This window comes from Nestor notabilis, unplaced genomic scaffold (assembly GCF_000696875.1).
Source record: "Nestor notabilis isolate BGI_N333 unplaced genomic scaffold, ASM69687v1 scaffold19, whole genome shotgun sequence".
Taxonomy (NCBI): Eukaryota; Metazoa; Chordata; class Aves; order Psittaciformes; family Psittacidae; genus Nestor; species Nestor notabilis.
The window spans coordinates 1-11,271 of record NW_009944766.1 but is presented as its reverse complement, the minus strand read 5'-3'; the positions used below and the strand labels follow the sequence as shown (position 1 = coordinate 11,271).

The window sequence follows — 11,271 nt, the reverse complement described above, 5'->3', positions numbered from 1 at the left end:
TTTTTTTTTTTTTTTTTTATTTTTTTTAATACAGGTCTTCTTGAGCTGTCCTTGGGAAAATTCAGAAATGTGCTACTTAACCAGACCAATCCAGTGGAAGCTGTAATCAGGAACATTGCAAGCAACGTGACTGTTGTTATTTTTCAAGTACATGCCCAGCAAAGCGATGTAGTGATATCCTTTGATAAGGTACGGTAAGAGTGTCATTTCTGTTCTGAAGTGCTACTTTTAAAAAAGGAGTTGGCTCTGGTGCATGTGAGGCTATAGAACTGAAGCTGTATAAATAATATAAAATAATAATATGTTAATATCTACATGGCTTTTGGACAGTATTATTTTGGCTTCAGAAATCCTTTCTTGTACTTGTATATCATAGCTGCTATTTTGGAGGACTGAATGCTAAAGGAATTTCAGAGCGGACTTGAAAATGTTTCAAGGCTCTTTGTTCTTGGTGGAAATGGTGCTTTTGACATGTGACTGCTGACTACTATCCATTAGCTTGTAAAATTAAAAACAAGATACATGATAATTCTATGATAAGTATTTGCTAGATACCTCATACACTAAACATAATTGCCTTGGGATGTTTAGTTGTTTGCTGTTTGTGGCCTGGATCTAGCAACTACAGATAGGATGTCTTGTTACCCCAGCTTCTTGTCCTGAATCTAATTCTCCTTTGGTGGCACATGGGAAAATTAGTCCATAGTGCTCCAATGAAGGCTGCTACTTCTAGCCAACATATAAGAATTCCAGCTGCTATACACTAGCCTCAGTTTGTCCCATCTTTACTGGGATGCAAGATGTTTTTTTATGGTGCTGTGAGGCTCTAACTGTTGTTTGAGCAGAATATAGACTAAGTTGAAGGCGGTACAGAGACCTGACAGCTGCCATCCAGTTTCCTGCTCTCCATCAGTATTATCCAAATGAGATATACTGAATGCCAAGAAGTATCCTGGGAAGCTTAGGAGGTGAATAACCTGTAACACAAGTCACCCAGCTCAGTCATCTTTGTGAAATACCCAGGATTACAGGGCTAAGGCATTACTGTTACACCTCTTCAGTCTTTGATTACCACTGGCAGAATCTTCTGCTGTCAATTCAGACCCTCTTTGTATTCATTGGCCTTACCAGGACGAGGGCAGCAATGCATAAATATGGCTATACTGCTTTTAGGGCTGGCCTGCCTCTAGAAATATGGAACTAAGCCAGACCATAGAGTCTGCCAGGTCCAAAGTACTTCCTTACAATGTTGCCTCAGATAATTGTGGCCTTCTTGGGCAAAAGCACATTTTCAATGCTGAAAAGCAGATTTGACTGCAGGTCAATTTTTTTTTTTTTTTTTTTTTTTTTTTTTTTTTTTTTTTTTGCCGGTTGTGAGTGTGAACTGTGTGGTCTTTCCTCAAGACCCCTGGTTGTAGAAGGGTTGGCAATGGTGGGGATTTGGTCAGTAGCTGAACTGGCTTAAGGCTCTTGTCTGGCATGGCTAGTGTTAAGCCAGCTGTCATACAGTCATCTTCATTCTGCTGGAGATTGTAAAGGGCTTCTGCACTTCCCAGAATGTACTGTCCCTCACTTCTTGTAGGGGATATTCCAGTCCCTTTACACTTCTAGTAGTCAATCCATTGCTGTGCAGCAGTAGACTTCAACTACCTAGTTTTCTCTGCAACTTGCCTGTGATTATCAGCTCTTTAGTAGTCTCACCATCACTTGGGTTTTTGAGCCTGAGCCAGGCAGTGTGTGGTGTCAGAGGCCACTCCCTTTTTTCCATCTTCCTTTTTTTTTTTTTTTTTTTTTTTTTTTTTTTTTTTTTTATCAGCTAGCTAAGGGCTGAATGCCTCATCTGTGGTCACTGGCACTGAAATGTGAGCCCTGCGGGTTTGTGGCAGGAATGTGACTCCTGTACAATAGGTCGAGTTGTGATAGAAACCTTCTCAAGAAGAACTGTTTGTTTATATCATTTGTTTCTGTCCAGAATCCATCTGTGAACAGCTCAGGAACTGGAGTAGACAAAGGACTGGTTTCCATCCTTCGGCCTCAGCAGACTGTATGTACGTGGTACCTTCGGTCTCTGGATGCTAGCCAGGTGCTCAGCACAGCTATCTCTATTCCCTACATGGAGAAAGGTATGTTATTATAACTTGCTAAGGGATACGACCTCTGCTTTTTGCAAACTAACTGTGAAATGAACACCTTTCAAAGGTGATATTCTTACATGATGCAAATGTATGATGGAGATGCCAGAAATTGTTTTGAAATGGTCTGAATAAGTTTAGTAACACTCACTGCAGAATTGAGTTGTGTATAAGGATGTACTGTATGGTCTTGTTATGACTTCAGCTTCAGTGTAAAAAACCTCATGTATGCATCAGGACCTAGCTTAGACTGCAGTGAAACCACTTGTGCTGTTGGCAGGACTAGAAGCTGACAATTTTATGTGCTCAGCAAGCAGGCTATGCCAGCAAGTGCCATCATTGCTGAGGTCTTTGAATTTTATTCTTTTTTTCATGCATCTAAGGGGGAGGCTAAAAACTACCACAGTTATCTTTTCTGTGTTCTAGATCCTATTCCTGGAGGCTGCAATCTAGAGTTTGACTTGGAAGTGGATCCAAATATTTACCTAGACTATACATTGGTTGATATACACATCAAGTTTGCCCCTGCAAACTTGGGATATAACAGGTGTGTGGAAAACTGAGTGCACTGAGCAAAACCTTATTTGGCCAAGATCATAAAACAAGATTCTGCTGAAAAGGCTGACTATCCAGCTGCTGGCAGAAACCTTGTTTGCTGCAACAAACTGAGACGTAAAGGAGGAGGAGGAGAGGTAATACATGAAAGAGATGGTTGAGAGCTGCATCTTGTGAAAGACTATGCAACTTCAGATGTGCAAGCAGTTAGCAAACACTGGATCTTCCCATTCCTCATGATGGGAAACTCAATCTGTGTGAGGAGCAATTGTGTATTCTAGCCAGTTTCATTCCTTTACTGGTACTGAAGCCTGATAATGACCTAGAGCTTTGATTAACATTGAGACTTCAGGTTATAAAGCATTATTTCCTGAATGGTGTCTGATGTCTCGGGTAATAGGGAATGGGAAAGCTGTGTTCAGAGCTGTGTGAATGTTTTATATGCATGGAAAACCAAACAGTGATGTTGTGATCTTTGGCTGTTGTCACCTCTTAGAATTCTTGTGCTGGTTCCTTATGACAGCTTGTAGGAAGCCTCTGTAAATGTAAAAGCAGGTACCGACACAGACACTACCTGCATCAGGGTGTTTCTGCATAACACTGCTGTAGTCTCTGCTTGCAAACATTTACAGTCCAGCTTTGAATTAGCTGCTAGTGTGAACTTCTAAAGAGTAGAAGACATGCTGCCAGCTTAACTAGGTAACTTGAAAGCTAATGTTAAGATCTGGGGGCTTGTGATGGGCATGTAGCTGATCTCTTTAATTGCAGAGGAGCAAACCCACCATCCTGCGATTCAGGGACGGGTCAGAACTCCAGGTGGCGGCTGCGCTATGATGTCTACCAGTACTTCTTACCAGAGAATGATCTTTCTGAGATGGTGCTCATGAGCCACATACGAAAGATGTCTGAGGTGCGAAGTATCAAAGCCAATGGCATTAAAGTAAGTCTGAAGCAGTGGCATACCAGGTATGGGACAGTGGCACTACCTTAAGTTTTCTTCTCCCCTGTGCTTATCTTCCTTGAGTAGTGACATAAGTAAGCTGCTGACACTTCAGGCTTCTTACTTGTATCTGGAACTTTGGGCTAGGAAGTATACAGTGAGCCTTGCATGCAAAACAGCAACCACTCTCTTTTGGCATAGAGGTGGATAATTAGCACAGTTGCTAATGTGGCAGAATTGAGAGATCGTGCAATGGACTCTATTAGGTAGATGTTATTGACTAGTCTGTGAGATGTTTTGATGTCTTGCACCCTTTTCTGAATGAAACCAACTGTTACAGCAGTGTCTTCCTGCTTGCTGTATACTGCTTTAGTCACAGTGCTCCTTCAGTGATGTTAAAAGCTAGCTTGCCTATAGCTATACTGCCACTGAATGCCTGTAAATCCAGGAATAGAGCCACTTCTGACAAAGATGGGTAGTCTCCTGTGGTGCCTGGTAGATGCTGGGGTCTGACATTCTCAGATGTTGAGGATTGAGCAGGCAATGCAAGGAAGAGAGCAGGGGTGGCGAATAGAGTGGAACTGGAATAAGGTGCCATTTGGAGTGGCATAAGAAGATCTGATACGTGAGAGCAAACACTTACTACATGTTTACCTACTCTCCAGCAAAGAGACTGGAAGGGATGGAGCAGGGAGTCAGTGACCATGACCTGCCTGGTTTTCCTAGTGAGTAGAATGACAGCCTTGCCAGCTTCAGAGGCAAGACCTGGGTTAGTAGACTGGCAGGGAACCTGAGCTGTGACCTGAAGCGGGGAGGCGCAAAACATAAGTGGGAGAATTTTCTCCCCTGTCAGAAAACAAAGTGATGCTGGAGGAAATGCAGTCAGTCCTGTGAGCCTTTAATGTTTCAATTGGTGATCCTGAGAGGGTTCAGAATAGGAGGGCTCTTGCCTGGAGTTCTTCTTGATCATCTTCCTTGAGCTGCTGAGTGTTGTCTCAGCTGTATGAATGCATCAACGTGCCATCAGTAACAGTGACAAGCAGTTCATAGCAATTGAAAATATGCTTTACTGTTCCAGATGCTTACGCTGACAACTGATGACAAGACCAATGTCTACTTTTCCTCACTTCCTGGTCAAGGTGTGATCTACAACATCATAGTATGGGATCCTCTTTGGAATACTTCTGCTGCATACATACCTGTGCATACATATGCCTGCAGCTTTGCTGACCTGGTGGATAACTGCTCTTCTCTTAGTAAGTTGGGACTTGTATGTCGTTGCCTACTTGTCTCAAGCTTATTGTGCTCCAAAATGCTGAATGGTCCTTTTGAGGTTATTTTTTTTAAATCTGTGAAGAAGCGTTTTGTTTTACACTGGGTGTATTTTGTTACTTTATGATGGAGTCTACTTGTTGATTGAGGAGAAAGTCTAGAATGATGAAATAAGAGTAAGGAGAGCTATTAGCAATTGAAGGTTTAACTTAATGGATGTTTAATATTGTGGCTTGGCAATATATAACTTTCAACTCTGGAGTGCTACTCTAGCTTTTTCCATCTGAACTGGATACATAATGTTAAATCACTTGTAGGACTATAGATGCTATATGTAAAACTAAGCTAATAAAACATGAACTAGATTAGGGTCCAGCACTAGCACTGTGCTAGTGCTATCAGGAATCAGTAACCTACAACTATTTTGCAAGGAGATGATCACCTAAAATAAGCATAGAGATAATATCAGCAATAGTGGAATGACCACAAAATCACGTTACTGTGTACAAAGTTATATAACAACAGAATTTGGGCAGAAAAAAAGCAAAGCTGCCACTCCGATTATGACTACAGAAGGGCCAAGAATAGTGGGTATAATATGGTGCATAAAGTAAGATGCACTCTCATGTTTACTTTCTTATATACTGTAACACAAATTATTGTTTCCTGACAACATGAGAAATTATCTAGGCTAAACCTCTCTTCGGTAATTTGGAGAACTAGAAAAATGTGGTTTACTCTTTCAAATAGCTTAAGTAATAGAATTTTGCCTAGGAGACAGGTGAGCTGTACTAGGATGCTGATGGTCCTTTCTGTTGCATGGAAAGTATATTAAAGGGAGATTATGTTGAAAGCTGCAAAGATTAAGACTATAGCTGCTGCCTGCGTCACTAATTCTGTGGCACTGATTTTTTAAGGTGATTGGATGTACCTTTATTGGTCTAAAGCTGAGCAGAGAATTTTCGGGTAAAGCTGTATCTGTATTTTAATTGGCAAGTTACAGCTACTTAACTAATTGTTACAGAAATGTCAATCTTCTGAATAATGAGGAAGCTTTTGACTTAATCGGTCTGCAATTACTTCAATATTCTGGTAGTTCAGCCATTGCAGATCTGCTGACATGGTGTGTCTGAAGGACTGGCAGATACAAAGTTATCAGTTACAGCAAACTGACCATACCTTTGTGTCACAGTGGGGACTACCAGGTAGAATGCTTTAGTAACCCTTACTTTCTCCTTCTAGGTAAACTCTCTACCAAAGTATTCTTTACTGCTTTTGCTGTTCTTGGTCTTTTCACTTGCTTTTTTGGACACAGATTCTGGAAAACAGGTACTGAATACTTGTTTTTCCTCTTCTCATAAGTCTGATTGGAATTTCATAGCTGTGATTTGTTGTAACTTAGAGTGGTGGTGTTATTACTAAGATTCCCTTGGTAGTTATTACATGTCAATTAGGTCTACTGCTTGGCTTTTACAGGATCTGAGCTTTTAAGCACAGATGAGCAAGAAGTTTCTAGTATGCAGGGAACAGAAATGTTGAACTAGGGTGAATGCTGTGCAACATAGATATAAATATGTAATTTTTGACTGAAAAGCTTGAGGACACTGCTTTCCAGATCAAGTGTTGTCTAGCTGTGAGTGGCTGGGAAGCAGAAAAGGAACCTGGTATGTTCCTTCCCTGTTGTAACTTCAAGATATTTGAAGATGTACTGAAGTGGGTTTGGTATGAAGTGATATGACAGTATACTGAGTCTTTTTCCTTCTTCTCTAGACTTATTCTTCATGGGCTTCATATTCACAGCATTCTTCTTCTTTGTATTCATCACACGGGTAACTGGCCTTGGTTATGATGGTGAGTAGATGTGTTAGGATACCACATGCCCTTCCCAAAGTATTGTTACGAATCTCTGAAGTAAAATCTCAGTTGTGCTTATTGTTGACCAGCCTTAGGAAGGATAGGAGGGTCATATCTGGGTACTTGAACTGAGCTATGATTACCATAATAGCTGAATATGCAGTAGAGTAACTGTTGCTTCCAACAGCAAATAGTGATGCAGAATTAATAACTGCAACTATAGAAGACAAATTTCAGTACATAGCCAAGGAAGATCCAGGCTTTTAGAAATCCTGGAAATTTGCAACATACTTCCTTTCTACTTTTTTCATAAAGGGTGGACCTCAGTTTCAGATCAAATGCAGGTTTCATCTGTAAAACGGAAATAGAAGGTCTGCACCCTGCTTGATAGACTAGCAACAATTAGTTCCTTTTGTCTGTGTCCTGCCTTACAGTTTTTTGATACTTGTGCATTAGTGGTTGCAACCTTAACTGCCCTAGGAATTCAAGGTACTCATGTACATAGAATCATAGAATGGTTTGGGTTGGAAAGGACATTAAGATCATCTAGTTCCAACCCGCCTGCCATGAGCAGGGGCAGCTCACACTACACCATGTCGCCCAAGACTCAGTCCAACCTGGCCTTGAACACCACCAGGGATGGAGCATTCATAACTTCCTTGGGCAACCCATTCCAGTGTCTCACCACCCTCACTGTAAAGAACTTCTTCCTTGTATCTTACCTAAACTTCCCTGTTTAAGTTTGAAGCCATTACCCCAAGGTTTTCATTCCAGCCCTACGCTGCTCTTCCAGTAGCCCATTCTCAATTGCAGACTGGAGTCTAAGTGAAATATGCATGAGGCAAATACTGATACTCTTGGCTTTATTCAGAAAGTTTTCATTAGGTAACAATCAAGCATGTAAGTAAAGCTGCTGGATACAGTATTGCAATAACAAGTTTTCAAAGTGTTGGAATTTCCCCTTTTGTTTTTCAGTGCGTCTGATTTTGACAGCAGTAGCTGGAATTACCGGAGGGCTCCTCTTGGTTGTGAGCTGGTGGAGATTTGGCTCGATTTTACTCTGTATGTTTATTATTGGACTTGTGCTGGGATTTCTCTTTTCATCAACAGTCTTCTTTACCCCACTAGGTATGCACTGAAATACTCTGCCGCAACATGCTGGCTATGGAGTGATGTGTTCCTGCTGTATTACAGGGACATTGTCAAGCTCTAAGATGAACACCACTCTCATTTATCTTAATATGATGTTTAACTTTCCCTATCCAGTGTCGGAAGGAATAGTGATATACCTGAAGTCTTTGTTCAGGTGTGCTGTAATTGAAACTAAGGGAATCTGCAGTAGTGGGAAAAGGAAACTGCTTATTCTGCAGAGAACTTGTTGAGGCTTTTCCTACCTAAGCTGTGTGCCATCTCAGCAGCGTGTGACACTGGCTCTGCTCCAGGCGTGCATTTGCTGTCTGTTTTATTTCCTATCTAGAACAAGTCACATTAGAAAATCTGCAGTCTTAACTTAGAGGCTTCAGACATAAAGGCAGTATGGATTGAGGAACTCTTGCTGTTATCTTTCACCATACTACAGTGCAAGGCTCTGGGAGAACTGCACCGTAGGAGTCAAATTTGTATTTGCAGCTGGATTGACATCATGAGGGTCTTCAGAATGACGTTGAGAGAACCAATAGACAAATTGCTTAAAAGCAAGCAAAGCTGCTGATCTGGAATCCTTCAGGGGCATCACAGCATCAGCCACACTGCTTTCTCTATTATGATTTTTAAACATCAGTAGTCTTCTACTTAAGATCCCTTGGTGGGACTGTTTTTCTTTAGTTGTCTGTGTTTGACTTAAGCCACAACTCTGTGATAATCCATGCAGTCCCTGGTTGGTCTTGATTAAAGCAGAACAGTGGGCTTAGCTGGGGGTCAGCTTAGAAAAGCTCAGGCCTTAGAAAGCAGGGAGAGCAAAGTAGTGTTTGAGTGACTTCATTACTCTTCCTAAATCTGAAAGAATTTGTTGCCTTGTGTTGTTGTGATGGCTGCACTTGCGCTATACTATAGTCAAATATGCACAGATGCAGATTTATATATTCTAAACCTATATAAGTAACAGAATGGCTTCTTATTTGGCAGAAGTACTCTGGTACTTCTTATTCTTACCAGATGAGTAACATACACCTGATGAAAAATCTTTGTTTTGTTTCATGGACATGGTCTGCTGTCCCAACTGAAAGTACAGGACCTATACTCACTATGCTCAACTGGGACAATCTTTTTCTGTTCTTGTTTTGAGTAACTGTTACAATGCACCTTAAACAATCTTCACTTGAGCTCAAAAGTTAAGCTTTTCAAAATTGTACTCTGGATATTTCTGATTATACGAAATCTGTAGGAGGAAAGGAGAGCTCACCCCAACCACTTGCAAAAAAGAAAACTTTTTACTAACTAGTAAGTTATGCGTGGAATATGTCTTTGCAGGAGACTACAGGGTCTTCCGTGACGATGTGGTGTTCTGGGTGACCTTTTCTTCTGTAGCCTTGATGATTCCAGTGCTTTTTGTTGGCTGTCCAAGAATTGTAAGTAGTCTGCACTGTCACCTTAGAGGGAGGGAGGAAGGTTGTCAGGCTTCTTAATGCAAAGTGGAGTCCTGTGGGACATGTATAGAAAACACAGCTTTGTGAAGTCAGCACAGAACCAGCCCTGGGGAGTTCCTGTTCAACCCTACTTGTGGTAAATGGTCCATCATCAAAGGAAAGACTCTCTGCAGTGCTGCACATGGCATCTGCTAATGCTTGCATTTAGTCAACTTCTGCTGTCTTAACAGGCTGCCTGTAGAACAGGTGTGCACAGCCAACTTCCAGTAGAAGAACTGGTACCAATTACTGCCTTAATGAGGTGAGGGGAATAAAGTGTGTTCATCAGTCTCCTAAAGCGGTGTTTTTTCTCCCCCTCTAGCTGAACATACTGGCCTCTGGAATAGTAGGCTCTTATGCAGTGATCCTAGCCATCGCTTGTTATGTCTACACAAGCCTCGCTTACATCACCTTAGACCTACTTAGAAGAGTCCTCAATGATTACTTCAGCAGAGCTTATACCAATGTGCCTTTTCAAACAAATGGTAAGTACAGCTCTGAAGTTTTTTTTTTTTTTTTTTTTTTTTAAGAAAAAACACTGCCTCTTTGGTTCCATTGTAAACAGTAAGTAAGTAAGTGTAGGAAGGGATGAGAGGAGAACAAAATAAATACAGTGTAAGATTTAACTCCCTGATGATAAAAATCTAGTCCTGCAAAAGAAATACTTGAGTACGCTCCAAGGCAGCAACCTTCCAGCAGGTGTTATGTGACAGGGGACCTTGTGAAAGGTGCTTCTTGGGCTTGGACCTTGCTGCTGAGTTTGTGGGGTGGGCAGACAAAAGGCCTAATGTGGTGAATGAACAGGCTCATATTGCTCCATGTGTGTTCTTCCCTCTAAGCATGTGAGGCTGCAGAAACAATACTTTGCTCGGTCACTAAACCAGGAAGGAATGTTCTGCTTTTGATACAGGAATCTGTTTGGTTTCTCTTTCAGACTTCATTATTCTGTCAGTGTGGACAATGCTGGCTCTCAGCGGAGTAACTGTGCAGCTTCGCCGAGAGAGAAGTGAAGTGCCCTTCCCACCGCACCCCTATCTTGCCTGGAAGCGGGAAAGGGAGCGCAGAAGCACCAATGTCTTAGACCCTAGCCATCATATCCCTCCTCTGAGAGAGAGGATCCATAACAAGCTACTGCATATCAAAGAGTTCTTCCAGAAAGAGCAGCCAGCTGGGGAGAGAACTCCGTTGCTTCTGTAACTTGCCAAATAACTAGTGGGAACAGAGAGGAGGAATCTAGGAATGGCAAGATGAGTGACCACCAGCAAACCAGGCAGTGGTGCAGGATTTACCACTGCCAGTTTGCTTAATTTAAAGAGGATCATATTTGCCCAACCTGGAAGAAAAGTTACCTGTCAGTACACTACATGCTGTTTTGTGACTGTTTCCTCAATGGCCCACTCAGCCTGCTGTAATGTGTGTGTCTAGCTGCAGAATCTTGTACTAACAGTCAAGTACAGGTATTTATCTTGTGGTGATCTAGTTTGATGTTTAGGTATGGGAAATGCAAACCAACCCTTAGAAAGCAACTGGTACAATTTTGGTTCTCTTGCAGTGTGGAAACCACTGCTGAAATACTGCCTGACTTGCTCCTTAAAGTGGGCAGTCTCTCAAATTGTGAGGGATGAAAGATGAGGACCATACACAGAAGTTCTTCTAGCAGGAACTGAAGTTTCACCACCTAATACAGGTACAGAATGTGTGGCTGTAGACACAGTTGTTTCCAAGAAGTGTTACTGAACTTTGCTAGCTAAACTAAGTGACTTGAATTTAAGCTGCACTGAATTAACTGTTGTAAGTGTGCACACTGGCGCTCAGGAAGTGGACCTGATCTGAGACAAGAAGACTTTCTCTTTCTTTCGGCTGGTTCTGTAGCAAGCTGGTCATCTGGTCTCTG

The 11,271-nt window shown here is 41.7% G+C and overlaps 1 protein-coding gene across 1 annotated transcript; it reads left to right on the top strand.

The window, feature by feature from the left end:
- Positions 1-34: 34 nt before the first annotated feature.
- On the top strand, positions 35-11,271 carry TM7SF3 (transmembrane 7 superfamily member 3; the record flags this gene model as incomplete). Its single annotated transcript, XM_010022543.1, has 11 exons — positions 35-189; positions 1,973-2,123; positions 2,559-2,679; positions 3,456-3,627; positions 4,706-4,883; positions 6,142-6,228; positions 6,670-6,750; positions 7,729-7,881; positions 9,223-9,320; positions 9,700-9,862; positions 10,312-11,271. Coding segments are annotated over 11 exons (1,622 nt in total), but the record flags the coding sequence as incomplete, so codon positions are not given.